Source organism: Perissodus microlepis, chromosome 3, assembly GCF_051167445.1.
Source record: "Perissodus microlepis isolate ML-2025 ecotype Zambia chromosome 3, ASM5116744v1, whole genome shotgun sequence".
NCBI classification, from domain to species: Eukaryota; Metazoa; Chordata; class Actinopteri; order Cichliformes; family Cichlidae; genus Perissodus; species Perissodus microlepis.
Window position 1 is genome coordinate 3390789 of NC_140463.1, and position 15354 is coordinate 3406142.

Below are 15354 nucleotides of genomic sequence, written 5' to 3' on the forward strand. Positions count from 1 at the left end.
TAACAAGTTCAACAAAGTCATTAAAAGCTGAAATAAAAACGTATATGTTGAAAATAAATCACAATTCTCAGAATCTTATTGACTATAAGGAAAATGCTTCCTTACTGCATGTGCAAAGGTCTCGTGACATTCATCAGCACTGTCCTCTCTGATGTGACCCAAAGAGTCTGGCTCACAGAACAATAGGTGTAACTTTCCCACTCAGAGCCACAATTATCCACGCAGCTCAGCAGTTGACCTCAGATGCATATCTGTGGACTGTGGGAGGACATGCAAGATCCTCACAGAATGCCCAAACAGGAACCTCTTTAAAAAAAAAGTTCAAATCAAGCTTGATCATCTGCAGATGGAAGCATGATGCTGCAGTAGATTTCACAATATTCCAGTAGAAGAAGAAAGATGGGGCTTTAAGCTCACGTACAGTACAGGCAGACACTGATCACACTCAGTAGCGGTTTTTGATACGGGCGACACGGGCGGTTGCCCGGGGCGGCATCGTGGTGGGGGGCGGCATCACGGGCATCGGCAAAAAAAAAAAAAAAAAAAAAATTGCTCGTACTCATGCTGCCCCGACATCAGCCAGCCATATTGGGAATGGCATAGGCACCGATCGGTTTTCTATCGCCCATTTGCTGGGAGTAAGGGCGCCCTCCATTTGCGAGTGTAGAACAGGGGTCAGCAACCTTTAACACAGAAAGAGCCATTTGGACCCGGTTTCCACGCAAAAGAAAACACTGGGAGCCGCAAATACTTTTTGACATCTAAAATGAAGATAACACTGTGTATATTATTTTTTTTACTTTTATGCTTTGTGTGAACAACTAAGGTGTGTTGCTTATGAAATCCATGAAGTGCTACAGAGAAAATTACATTTTATTTATGTAATTAACACATTTTAAACTCTTAAAGAAATATAACAAAAGGAAAGACGCCCAGCTGAACTAAAATGATCCATGTAGCAGACAAAAACTGTTGTGAGCCGCCCCCCTTATATCGCCTTTGGGCTTTTGGAACCTTGACCTGACTTTTAAAAAAGAATTGGAAAAAATGCACTATTCTGCTAAAAAATGAAAAAAGATATTTGCAAAATTCTGCCTAAATATGTATTTTACCTGGTTAATGTGTGTGTAGAGGGAGTGTTCGCCCGGGGCACCAAACAGACTAGGAACGCCACTGATCACACTACAGTTATGATACCAGGCCTCTAGTTTAAACTAGTGAATTTAGGGCTTTTTAAATTGAAAAGATCAGTCAAGGTTAAAGGAAATGATCTTAGCGGGTATCACATTTACAATGTGTTATGTTTTTTATTTGGTCCATCTCACTGCCCATCATCAACATGACTCAGAGACACTGAAGAAAGTTAGCACCCTCCAGGAAGTAAACCAGATCGAAAGACGTCATATTTTACCTTTAAAACATTTAACAGTCAACATGATGGTGAGCTGAGGCAGTGTGGGCGTGGCCAGTGGCTGGCTTAACATTCATTTAACAGTCTTAATCACATATCATCCCACTGATGAGCAGGAACATCTACTAGTGTGCGTTTTTTCTACTGACTGCAACCCTGTCATTGTGCTGTGCTCTTCTCCATAAGTCAGGGTTCCTTTGAACAAAGACTTGGACATGAATATGTTTGTGGTGAGAAACTTTAATGCTTTATGATTACAAAACAGAAACAGTGTAATACACACACAGTCACAGTTGACATGTCTGAAAATACAAGTTATTGCAGAGCTGCAGGAAAACCTTTAAACATCCCAAAATATTTTACTTAAAAGCACTTTTAAAAACAATCACAAAGTGCTGCATAATAAGACCAAACATGAAAAATCCCAGGCCAACAGTAAAGATACAACAGCAAAGACACACCCACTGCTTTTATACTGGTTACTGGAGCTTCAGGGGGGACCAATGATGTCACAGAACAGCAGCCAATCAGAGACAGTAGGATGAAGGTCCTCCATAAGGCAGAGTGCATTCTCACTTTCCTCTTCAGAGACAAACATCAGTGATTTCAGCTCGGATCTGGTGACCTTTGAACTTTCCTAACACACACATGTATGTGCTCTGTGACACAGCTGACACACGTCTTACCTTTTAGCTTCCTCCAAAGGAGCAGAACTCAAACCAGAACCAGGAGAACCACAGAAACCAGACCTGACATGATGGAGTCAGTGAGAGGAGGGCCAGAGGATGGGGACCAGTACCACCCGTCCTCCTCAACATCCTTTATTGATTTACTGGTAGCACAAGGAGTTTTTTTTACTAGTAGTATGAGGGGTTGTTGTACTGATAGTATGAGTGGTTGTTTTAGGGGTAGAAGGAGGAGGAGCTTTTACAGTACAAGGAGGATCTGTGGGAGGATCTGCAGGAACAATGACAAAGATGGTTCAGTCAGTTTATTATCTGGTCAGTTCATCAGTTCCAGTAGTCTGTGGAAGCTTCCTCACTGATAGACAGAGCTGTCTGAATTTTTGAAAGACTAAAGAAAGGAGCTTCAGGTTTTCCTGTGTCGCCTCCTGTAGAAGAGGATACACTGAGACTATCTGTCATGAAAGTCTTTATTTATGGACTTTATCAGGCATAGGATGGAGAGGAGAGGAGTGCAGTGACGGTCTGGGCGTACCCATCTTCTTCCCTCATATTCATCTCAAGACCGCTGACAGAAATCAGCATTATAGAATAACTGAGTTAGATCAGGATCAACTGCAGACGATTAGATTGAGTGATTCTACCTGATTAAACTTTTGCATATTCACTGATAAATTGCTTGAATAAAATATCCACTATTCTCTCTGTACAGCAGCTCTACATGGCTGCGTCCTGAGTCCTCTCCTGTACTCCCCTCACACACATGACTGCAAGCCTGCCTACAATACCAATGGACAGGTGTGTCAACTGTGGTGGGCCCGATCAGCAGAGGAGATGGTCTCATTCCAAACAGACTCCCTGTATCTTTCACAGCAGCTATAAGATGTGCTTTTCTCTGTGGTTGCTTCAGTGCAATTTACAGTAAGGTGTACACTTAAAACCTTAGTGACCCACATTTGTGTGATTCATTCAAATATTCTCCTCTTGAAAGAGAAACATGGGCCTGAAAAGAAACTAATGTTCACATCTGTCAGTCACAACCTGACACTGAGTCTCTTTAGTAAATCCAGCAGTGTTTTAATGTCAAATAGAGGGTTTGTGCCACCACAGTGAAGATGGACTTCTTTGTTCCTTCTTTAATATTCCAACCTTTGTAATGATGGGATAATTTTCTCTGGCTCTGCTAGTTTATGTGACCTGAATACATTAAGAGAACATGTATCGATAAAGTAAGATATAACCTACCACCTTTCATTGATCTGTTTGACATTTCTACTAAAGTCCAGGAAAACAGGTTGAATAAGAAAGATCATTGAACTGACCTCTGACTGTCAGTCTGCTTTTAGGAGACTGATCAACACCAGCTGAGCATGAGTAGGGACCTTCATCAGACTTCTGAACATTAGTGAGAGTCAACGTTCCTTCAAGATCAGATCTCATTTTCTCACCATCTTTATATAAAGAAAAGTTCCCCAGATCTTTGAATTGACAGAGCAGGATCTCATTACTTCCTGTCCACACAGGAAATGAAGGGGCCTTCAGGATCAGGGAACCAGCTGACCAACAGAGACACAAACAGAGTGATACAGAGACAGACTTCCACCAACACACAGAGTTATACAGACACAGCTGGAACATCTGTACCTGAAACAATGATGTTGACTTCATCACTACGCTGTCCAGATGGGCTTTCACAGAAGTAAGCTCCATCAGAGGGGTTACGCAACTTGAGTTGACACAGAGACTTTATAATAACAAGGCCTGCAGCTGCTCCACACCTCTCAGTGAGTGTTCCTGTGGTCCTCTTCACTGTCCATCCATCAACTGTTTTTCCATCACCATCAACACAAGTCAGAATCGCTAGACCACCACCACTGAAGAACTGCTTGTGATCTGGATTTACACTCAGAGAGACTGAAGGGCAGACAGATACACACACAGACTAAATGTATTTGTGTTCTTGTTGGAGTCTCACTGATGGTTTTCACTTCCATCGACTCACCTGCAGAAACAGTCAGTGCAGAGAGATGTAGCACACACACACCTGCAACAGGAGGACAGAGGTCACTGAAGGTCAGAGAAAGTGTGAGGGTGTACTACAGGGGTGGGGAACTTAGGCCTTGAGACCTAGTGTCCTTCATGAGTTAGATGTGTCCTTGATCTAACACAGCTGATTTAAATAGCTAAGTAACTTCCTCAAGATGTCTTGAAGTTCTCCAGAGGCCTGGTAATGAACTAATCATCTGATTCAGGTGTGTTGACCCAGGGCGGAATCTAAAACCTGCAGGACACCGGCTCTCGAGGCCTGGGGTTTGACACCCCTGGTGTACGAGCTTCATTCTCTTATAGTGCGTACAAAAAAACTGCATAAATCCTCCATGATTCATCAACAGAGGTGGGCATTACCAAAGTACAGATACTTTGTTACTGTGCTTAAGTGGTAAAAGTGGGCGGGGCAGTAAGTCACACTACTTCAGCATCTAGCTAGCCCTGCTGAAGAGGAGCGAGCATAAAGGGAGTAACGGTTTATTATATGTCAGGTCATTTCAAATGCAGCGTTTCTATGAGCACAACAAACATCAGCAAACACACAAACTGTTTGTGTGCAGTTTGTCTCACAGTGTGTTACAGTTAACGGTCCAGCTGCTGTATTTCAAAGAGAGGAAAGAAAGAGAGCTAACTTCACTCAGAGATGGAGAAAGATAAGAAGATAAGAAAGAAGGACATGAGAGGAAGTAGAGAGCTTAGATTTAAAGAGAAGGACTGCTTAGTGTGATGTCATGAACTGGAAATGTAAAGAAGCCATGATTTTAATCACATATTGGACCTGTATGTGAAGCGCTTTCATGTTGTCAAACAAAGTAAAGTATACTTAAATCCAGTGTTGGGAAGGTTACTCTTAAAATGTATTCCACTACAGATTAGAAAAATACATGCCGCAAAAATGTATTTTGTAACGTATTCCATTACGTTCCTCAGTGTGAGTAATGTATTCTGAGTACTTTGGATTACTTTATATATTATCATGCGTTTTATAACTACATGAATGTACTATTGCTGTGAGATATATTACTCTTACTGAAGGCTACTCGCCATACCAATACAAACTAGATGTTTAAATCTTAATATAAAATGAGTAACAGTAGGTGGACATTAGGTTAGGCTGCACTTTTTGCAGCGATCTTGTATAGAAAACTATTCAGCGCATATATAAAACAGGTCCGCGGCTTGAACCGTAGTAAAGGGACCTCTGGCTAATACGTCGGGTTCCGTGTCGGGCTTGTAGCCGAAAAATAGCTTTACTTTGTTGTCTGGGTCAACTTTGTTTTAGACAGAGAGAGGCGTTGAAAGGCTACCCCAATGGAACTTGGTGTACAGTCGAGTCTTAATAGCTTACTTACAACTGGGCTCGTCAGGCTCTCTTCTTGGATGCAGTGGTTATTATTATATTTACATGCTTCCAGCTCCCGTTTCTTTTTTTTCTTTTTTTTTTCTTTTTTTGACCCGTTTGGATCTTTAGCCATCAGAATTGTTGTCTTAAGGCCAAGAAAGATGCCAAGCGGATTTATTTTACCAAGTGGATCATCATGGCCTTGCCATATTGGTCCATTTGATTGACCTTTATTATATTTATGTATTTATTTTATTTTCGGTTGCTACAAACGGGACAGACATGACTGGGGGATAGGACAGGGGGAAAGAATGAAAGAAAGAGAGGGAGAGAAAGAAAACCAGAGGGGAGAAGAGACGGTGAGAAAGGGGGGAAGAAAGGAAAAAACAAACAAAACACCTGGATCACCTGTATGGAGAAAAAAAACAGAAGAGAAAGCAAACAAAAAAAGAGCAACATAATAAAAACAGCACCATCACAATAAACTAGCTAGCAGTAGATAACAGTAGATACTAAATATTAAACGCTATTGTGCAGCACGCAAGATAGACAGCACACAATGTGCTTTGAGGCAGCAGCCAAGAAAGGTGTAGTCCGCGTCTGTGAACACCCGTGTGTACACCTGCGTGCATACCTGTGTGGATCAGCATGCTTGTATTCCAAAGGTTTCTCCATGTAACGATCTGCTAGGGAGTGTGGGGAGCCATAGCCCCGTCCCCCAGGGCATGAAGCAGGTATGGAGGAGATCCAGGCCCAAGACATCCAGAGGCCCCAGAGTACGAGGACCCGACGAGGACCACCAAAAGGGGGGGAACCGTGCCACCCTCCTGGGAAGAGCTGAGTAGACCCCCAAACGAGAGGTCACCCAGCAGCTACGGAGCAGAGGCCAGAAGGGGTTGCAGTGGCGTGCCCGCGGGCTCTGCCGGCAGCCAGCTGTGCCAGAGAGGACCGAGCTTCAGGCCCAGAGGCCTGAGGGCACCCCACCCCCCGGAAGGGGCCCAGCCGGGTGGCAGGCGCCCGGCCCCGCCAATCGGCCACCAGGAGTGAGCCGGTACATACATGAGCGCCCAGCCGCAGTCGACAATGACCACCAACACACCAACGTCTGAGGGCATCAGCCACCGGCAGGGAGTGTGGTGAGGGGAGATAGGCCTCCGTACTTTAGAGGGCCTGAGATGTACCCAGAGAGGTTGAGTCTAAGACCCAACCTGACATATAGACACAGACGAACAGGCGCACGCGGACACAGACGTGCATTCCCACCCCCATATGCACAACCAAATACTCGGCACTCACCCAACGTGTAGACAGACACAAATAGACACTGCACAGACAGTCGCACTCCCCAAACATACTCTATATCCCAGGTCCAGGTACCCCCGCCCTCAGAGGGGCAAGCTGCACCTAGACCCAGAAGATGTAACCCTTCTCTCTGGGGTGGAGGCAAGCGGACCACCTCCTTATCTGCAGTAGCAGGGAGGCCCCGCATCCCAGACCCCAGTCTGACGGCCAGCACCTCCTCCCAGCCCCCCAGCCCTGACGGCTAACAGAACCGGGGTGAGTGAAGACCCCAAACCTCCCTACGCCCGCTCATATGTAGTGTTGTTGTGTGCTGTTCTAAAGTGCATTTAAAACTCAGGAGAGCATGGTACTTGCTTCCTCTCAGAGAGCAGCACGACTCCTCCCGAAAACCCTTAGTGTCTATATGCATTTAAAATTGAGGGTAGGGCACCAGCGCCAGAGGTGGGTTGGAGTACAACGACCATCCTCTGGATGCTGTAAAACGTGCCCACCCCCAAGGCCCTATATGTATGTGTTATGTGAGAGTGTGAGTAATGTGGATGTCTAGGTTGCAGAATAAAATTGAGGCACAGGCGGCCAGAAGGGGACAGAGGGGGAGTGCCTCCCCTGCACCCTGGTGACATACCTGCACCCCAAGCCCTGCGTGTGTGGGTGGGTGTGGTAGAGCGGGAATAGGGAGGCAGCTGAGGATGGGGAGGGAAGAAAGGGAGGGGCAAGCGGCCCCTCCCTGGGGCCAGCTCCCCCGCTGACCCCAGTAGGCACCCCCCCACTCTGGAACCCACCAGGGCAAGGGGGCCCAGGCCCATCCGGACCGGGGCCCGCAGCAGCAGCACCGCCCAGCCCTACAGAGTCCGGGGCAGCCCACCCGACTCCACCCCAGAGAAAACTGCACCCACCCCATCATCCAATCATCTCCCAAACTACACAAGACAATAGACACCCAGGTTGAGTTCATTCTCCACCTCTCCTATATCTCTCCCCCACCTGCAGAGTGAGCTCCTGTAGGAGGAGACCACCTGCAAAGATATAACAACCTCCCCACCAGTTAGAGAGCCCCCTAGTTGGGCCGATGCACCAGAGGTCCCCTGCACTGGGGCTGAGCCCCCCTGCACCCACCTGCCCACAGCTCCGGCGACACAACAGCCAGGACCCAAGCCCCCAAGGCCCAGCCAGCACCCCAGACCGGGGGCGGAGCACCCCCAGACCCCCAAGCCTCCACGCCCGTCCCGGACCCACCCAGGGGCAGCCAGGCTACCAGGCCAGTAACCAACGTCCGCCAGCACCAGAGGTGGAAAGTAACGAATTACATTTACTTGCGTTACTGTAATTGAGTAGTTTTTTTGTGTATTTGTACTTTTTAAAGTCATTTTTCAAGTCTGTAATTTTACTTTTACTTAAGTATATTTTTTAAAAAGTATTGTAGTTCGCTACGTTTTCAACCACACCCGTTACTGAGTAAATTAAAAATTAAAAAAAACATTGCGCTTCGGAAATACTGCAGGGAATGATGGGTAGTAGAACAAATTGGCGCTAAGGTCACGATAAAGATGGAGTCTGACATCGTTGTTACGGATCCAGTGAAAAAAGAAGCCCCGTCGAATTCTGCTGACCCTGAACTCGAAGAAACGGATGTGAACCCCTGGCCGTATTTAAGGGACCATTTCGGCTTCAAGTGCAAGAAAGGCAACAGCTTTATTATGCAGTGTAAGCTGTGTTTGCCCAGAGAGACCGAGTTAGCAGCTTTTAAAAATTCCACATCAAACCTGCGCAAGCATGTAGAGGTAAGTTAAATACAACTCGTACCGTTATGGTAGCAAAAAGGCTGTGTTCAAATTAATCACATTAAGTTAAGACATCTGTGAAGAACACAGATAACGTTGGTTGGTACTAGCAACTTGCTGTAATCGGGCACGTTGTTGTCCACGCAACTTACATTCTTTTTACTGGGTTGGTAAATTGCCAAAAGAAAATGTGTTTACCTACGTTTTTCCTGTTTGTTAATAATAATAATTTATTTTAAAAAATAGTTAAATTAAACACAGAAGCGGCTACTTTCTTACTTAACCCACATATGTTCACACTGCAGGCAAAAGAATAACAGAGCGCTCACTTACCTTAGATTAGTCAAAGACAGCTGACTTCTGTTACTTGTTAATTAGCACTTGCAACCTCCCGTTAACTAGCCTGTTACTGTCCAATAAAAAAAAAAAAACACGAGGTATATTGGTATAATTTACCAGCGGTAGCTATGTAATGCATTGATGTCTTATTAGGGATGTCAAAAAACTTTCTCTCAAACTTAACACTGGCCTGCCTGCCTCAGCTGCCTTCGAGCGTCTCTTTAGCTGTGCTGGACTACTGTTCACTGCAAAGTGAGCAAGGATGAACTCTACTAACTTTGAAAATCAACTGCTCCTCAAAATTAACAGGAAGTTCAGAGAGTAACACTCTAGGATGGATACAAAGGAACTTTAATCTAGAGGTACAGTAGGGCAGGGCCAAGTTTAAAAAATGAAAAAACATTTTTAAAGCAGCTGCCGTTCAGTTCAGTACTTGTTCTCTTATTTGACAGTTTAGAACACATTCTCATGTGAAAGAATGATATGGTTTTGTATTGAAAACACTGATACCTGACAGTTTGGTTGATTGGTTTGGTGACCATTATCCATTTTCATGTATAGACTTGCAGTTTAACTGCCACTGCACTTTAATTTGTAAAGTTTTTCTTTTCACTAAAAAAGAACTACTTTGAGATTTATATCCCACTGTCTTTTTTTGCACTACTCAGAAGCGGCTGTCCTCCTGCTGACAGAAAAGTAACTATGTAACTTTTACTCTGAGTACATTTTAAATGAGCTACTTTTTACTTTTACTTAAGTACATTTTTAGACAGGTAATTTTACTTGTACTTGAGTAAAATTTCAGCAATGTAATAGTACTTTTACTTGAGTAAAATATTTTAGTACTCTTTCCACCTGTGGCCAGCACAGACCCTCCCCCATCTCCGCTGTACGCAGCCACAAGGAAAACACCATCTAAGAGCCCCCAGAGCTCCTAACCAGGTCATGGCCACATCCCCCAGGTTAGGCCCTCCAGGGAAAACGTCCCTAGGGACTCCCCAGACGCCCTAAGGCCGTCCTTACCCCCATATCAACCACAATAGCAAAGGCAGGACCAAACCATGACCCCCCCACCCCCACTAGGTGATAAAGCCGATCAAAGGAGCCCAAAGGGATTGATCAAATGTGATGGCAGAGGCTGTATCAAGACTGATGTGATCTATTAGATGGTTTTTATATTGGTTAGAATTAAGATTATTTTTATTTTTCCAGTTAATGAGGACCATTTTCTTGGCAATGCATAGGGCTGTAAAAACAACGTGGGCTGTGTTTATTTCTGCAGTGACCTCATCCAAGTTGCCCAGCAAGCATACTAAAGGGGAGGCTGGAATGTTACATTTCAGACACTTTGATAAGTCTTCACATATCTCACGCCAAAACTTCTGAACTGGTGGACAGAACCAAAGAGCGTGGATGTAATTGTCCGGTGTATTTGCTATGCAGTGTGAGCAGTTGTTGGAAGGCGTATAGCACATCTTGAACATCCTATGACCAGTATAGTGCACTTTGTGTAATATTTTGTATTGTATTAATTGCAAACTGGGATTTCTGATCCATTGAAAGGTTTTTAAGCATATCTGAGACCAAAGGTTTGGGTCTAAGCTGATCGATAAATCTGCTTCCCATTTTGCAATAGGAAGGGATATTGATTCATCTATTTTAGAAAGTGTTCTGTATATTTTAGACAATAATTTGGGGGGTTTTAGACTAAAAAATTGTACCACACTTGGTGGTGTTTGTAATTCAGCTTCACTGGGATTAAATTTCTTTTTTTACTATGGATTTAATTTGTTGATATTCCAAAAATCGTTTCTTGTTGATCCCATATTGTGTAACTAGTCTGTCAAACGAAATAAAGTCTGTTCCTTCCAATATATGTTCTAAGTATTTAATTCCTTTACAACTCCATTCTGGGAAATTAATCATATTATTGTTTTGTAATATGTCAGGGTTATTCCAGATAGGTGTACGTTTGCATGGATTAATGAAGACTCCGTTATTTTTAGAAACTCCCACGATGCTGTCAGAGAAAATCTGATGTTGATGCATTCATGTCGTTTGATGTTTGAGCTGATAAATGGTAGGTCTGAAATTTCTAGGTTATTACATAGTGCCTGAAGCCTGTTGGCTAAAAAATAGTGATTAAAGCTAGGCAGATCTAATCCTCCTTTATCCTTGGTCCTTTGTAATGCTTTTAAGCTGATACGTGGGGGTTTATCTTTCCAAAGGAATTTAGAAATATACGAGTCTAGAGATCTGAACCAATCTTGTGATGGCTTATTTGGGATCATTGAAAATAAATAGTTTATTTTTGGCAAGATCATCATTTTTATAGCGGCGACCCTTCCCATGAGTGATATGGGTAAAGATTTCCATCTAGCCAGATCGCCTTCTACTGTCTTTAAAAGTGGGATGTGGTTTAATTTAGTTAATTCTGAAAGTTTAGGAGAGACATTAATACCTAAATATTTTATATTTCCAGATTGCAGTGGGGAAAGAGAAGAATTATGGAAGGAGCAATTAATCGGAAGAACTGTTGATTTTGACCAGTTAATTAAATAATCTGAGACACTTGAGAAGGAATTTATCAATGCAATCACCCCAGAGATATTGGTTTGTGAATTTTGGAGAAAAAGTAACACATCATCTGCATAAAGGCTGATTTTATGTTCTACATTCTTACATTTTATGCCCTTAATTGTTGTAGCCTGTCTAATTGCTGCTGCTAGTGGTTCAATAAAAATTGCAAACAGTGAAGGGGAGAGTGGGCATCCCTGCCTGGTGCCCCTCAGGAGACAGAAGCTGGAGGATGTTTGGTCATTTGTTCTGACACAAGCTGTTGGGGAGTTATATAATATTTTTAACCAGTTTATGAAAGAGGGTCCAAAACCAAATTTGTGTAAAGTTGCAAATAGTAATTTCCAGTTAACTCTGTCAAATGCTTTTTCTGCATCTAAAGAAAATATTATGGTTTCAGTGTTTTTACTGCATGAGTAGTCTATTAAATTAAGTAATCTACATGTATTTGTTGATGAGTGCCTACCTTTTATGAAACCAGTTTGGTCAGGATGAATTAAAAGGGGGGTTATTTTCTCTAATCTTTTTGAGAGAGCTTTGCAGATTATTTTAAGGTCTACATTAATAAGGGATATTGGACGATAGCTTGAAGGAAGGAGCAGAGCTCCCGTTTCTGCTCGATGAGAACTCCTACTTTTCCACTCTCCTTTTTCTCCCTCCCTCGCTCACAGACACAATGGGTATGGCAGTCCATTCTCCCTGCAGCACGGACTACACTGCCCATGAGGCTACATCCTTTAGGGCAATGCCTGTAACACTCTGCCTGTTAGCTTAGCACAACAACAACAACAAAAAGGCGCTCTCTCTCCCAGGAAAAACACAGTCGCAGAGAGAGCGCGTCACCCTGTAACCACGGCAACCATAATGCTGCCGTCTAGAACAACAGAACGTAGCTGTCAAACAAAACCCAAACAGTCCTGACCCGCCACAATATGAAACTGGAAAATACTGCCATGTAATCCATTTATTTCAACAAAGTAACTGTATTCTAAATACCACCTTTTTAAACGGTAACTGTAACGGAATACAGTTACTCATATTTTGTATTTTAAATATGTAACAGCGGTACATGTATTCCGTACACTGCTTATTTTATGTTCTTTCAGTAATACGTGAAAATCATGGCTTAAGGAAGTCCTTCCTGCTGTAGTCTATAAATCTAGATGGTGGGATCAATTATAGGCCAATCTGCAACCTTCCTTTCATATCTAACATCCTTGAAAGAGTAGTTGTCAAACAGCTAACAGATCATCTGCAGAGGAATGGCTTATTTGAAGAGTTTCAGTCAGGTTTCATCACAGCACAGAAACAGCTTTAGTGAAGATTACTAATGATCTTATCTGATAGTGGACTCATGTCAGTGTTTTGAACGGGTTATAAAACAACAGTGTAAGAACAGTTTCATGATGTAAGATGCCAGTTTTGACAAGTACAGACTAGTGGAGAGTCGTCTGGATTATCGGTGTAATGATCTCATCCTTCTCTTTCTCTTTCTGTGTCCTTTACATTAGAACCTGTCAATCCCTCCCCCGCATCACCCTGACTTGTATCATGAACAGGCTTGTGTCCACATGAACGTGCAGACTTTCCATTGGAAAAAAAAAATAAAAACAAAAAAAGTATTTTTACATAAAATGCACAAAATCGATCTCCTGCACTGTCACAGGAGGTGCTGATCAATAAAGCCTGTAAACAGTAAGCACATGTAGCCAAATAAAGGCACACAGCTCTGATGCATAAAGGCTTGAGAGCAATGTTCCCCGCTGTTCACCACACCTGTGGAATTTTAAAAACTTTCAGAAAATCCAAGCACACAGAGGCTGAACACACATCCTGACACCCTGCCAACATCTCTGTGTGTGTAAAGTACACACATACACTGAAAAATCTGCTCCTTCAGTGTGTGTGATGGATCAGAGGTTGGAAATTCTTCTTACCGTGCAGCAGGATCACAGACAGCAGCCTCATTTTCATCCTCACAGTCCCGTTACAGAGCTCCTCACTGCCTCGGACCTCACCCTCCTCTCAGGAGACTCTCAACAGGAAGCTGTACCACTCTGACAGGAGGCGCCTCCACAATAAAAGCTGTCCTAGATATACACCTGTGCCAGTCTCGCTGGGTGCTAGATTGGTGGCTGCCCATTGCTTCATAGATTGAATAGGTTATTTGTAGAGAGGAATTTCCCTACAGGGATCAATGATATTATTAATCCATCTAGTTTCATCTGACGTCTTGTGGAGAAGGTGTCCAAGTGCGGAACACGACAGAGATTTTCCCTGGGTAGGATACAACTTTCTTATGCATCTTGATATGCAGTGAAAAAATAAACAATTATTTAAAAAAATGTATTTCATATGTATTTCATTCATGTGCCATAGTCATGGCACATAACCCATATGGAAAAATATATATAAATCTTATAAAGTTTGTATCTGTCTTGTGTGAAACTTTATGTAAATGGACACGAAAAATTATGTAAATGAAACTTGTATGTTTTGGACACTTACTAAAACAACATATGAAAGTGGCCACTTTCATGACTAAATCATATAAGCCTTTTATGATTCACTATATGAAGTAAGCCAAATCTGATGCAAGTCTTTTATAAGTTTTTTCTATTTCTTTCCAATATGGGAAGAACTGCAGGCAGTTATCAACATCTCTATTTAAGCTATCGTGATTATTCATACACTAGTTAGCATTGCTCATGTTAGTGAGATATCAAGACAGACTGTTGCATCGATAAGATTACTTACCATTGCAACATGAAAGCAATCCAGAATTTTAAAAAAGCAGGTTCAGTCATTTAGCATGTCAGCTCATAACAAGCTATTTATAGGTTATTTAATTACACCACATTATAGTAATGCAAGTGTCAGAGCAGTCAGAAACCTACCAAGTTTATTTAACAGTGAAACATGTCAATGTAACACACACTTTTTTAAGGAGCAGGTTCATTCATGATTTATCATATTAAATTATACCCTTTAATTTACCCTTACGTATATTATATACGTAAATTATACCCTTTACAACAGTGAATAAACTCTAACGATCTTTAACCAAGTGATGAAGGCTTCATAAATGAACTCGCAACATGCCTGTTACCTTAAAGATACACCTGACAATTTATTCTGTTGGTTTACTCTTATTTCAAACTAGGTTTCTTACCTTTGATCAATGAACAAGGATCTCTGAGATTTGTTGCGAGCGGCGCGTTACTTATTTTGTGTCCCAAAATTTAAAAGTGGAAATTTTTAAAAAGTGTTGCATCTCAGATTTGCAAAAGCACTGGAAGACTATAGTGGCCAAAAAGATATTAGATCCGTACTTTTTTAGCACTACCATAGAGAATGAATGGCAAACAGTGTAGGGCATTTTGGCTAAACAATCCCAACCTCCCTCGTGTTTGTGTGGGTTCTCCCCGGGTACTGTGGCTTCCTCCCAGAGTCCAAAGACATGCAGTTAGTGGGGATAGGTTAATTGGAAAGATTAAATTGCCCATAGGTGTGAATGGGGGAGTGAATGTGAGTGTGACGGGTTGGCTCTGTCTGTGTGTTAGCCCAGCGAAGGACTGCTGACCTGTCCAGGGTGTACCCCAGCCCTCTCCATAAGATTTGTTTAATATGTCCTTCAACGCACATATTAAACAAATATGTAAGACTGCTTTCTTCCATTTGCGCAGCATCTCTAAAGTTAGAAATATCCTGTCTCAGAGTGACGCTGAAAAACTAGTTCATGCATTTATTACTTCCAGGCTGGACGACTGCAATTCATTATTATCAGGATGTCCTAAAGATTCTCTGAAAAGCCTTCAGTTAATCCAAAATGCTGCAGCAAGAGTCCTGACAGGGACTAGAAAGAGGGAG

General features: G+C 42.7%; 1 protein-coding gene across 2 annotated transcripts; it reads right to left on the reverse strand.

Annotated features, from left to right (window-relative positions):
• Positions 1–559: 559 nt before the first annotated feature.
• On the reverse strand, positions 560–13516 carry LOC146389466 (uncharacterized). Of its 2 annotated transcripts, none has more exons than XM_084912326.1 (6): positions 13422–13516; positions 4097–4138; positions 3739–4008; positions 3417–3650; positions 2323–2368; positions 560–2212 (listed from the first exon to the last, which is right to left on the reverse strand). In XM_084912326.1, the coding sequence occupies exons 1-6, from the start codon at positions 13456–13458 to the stop codon at positions 2101–2103; spliced, it is 741 nt and encodes a 246-aa protein (XP_084768452.1). In that variant the 5' UTR covers positions 13459–13516; the 3' UTR covers positions 560–2100. The 2 variants fall into 2 exon arrangements, with proteins under 2 accessions (XP_084768452.1, XP_084768446.1); XM_084912320.1 differs by having other exon boundaries at positions 560–2198; positions 2260–2368; positions 13422–13515.
• Positions 13517–15354: the final 1838 nt, after the last annotated feature.

Excerpts from the sequence above, each read along its gene's own strand:
- LOC146389466 (XM_084912320.1), bottom strand. The coding sequence starts at position 13,458 with ATGAAAATGAGGCTGCTGTCTGTGATCCTGCTGCACG. Across the intron at positions 2,369-3,416 it reads AAGCAGACTGACAGTCAGAG|ATCCTCCCACAGATCCTCCT; the intron begins GTCAGTTCAATG and ends TTGTTCCTGCAG. Across the intron at positions 2,199-2,259 it reads CATACTACTAGTAAAAAAAA|ATCCTCTGGCCCTCCTCTCA; the intron begins CTCCTTGTGCTA and ends GTACTGGTCCCC.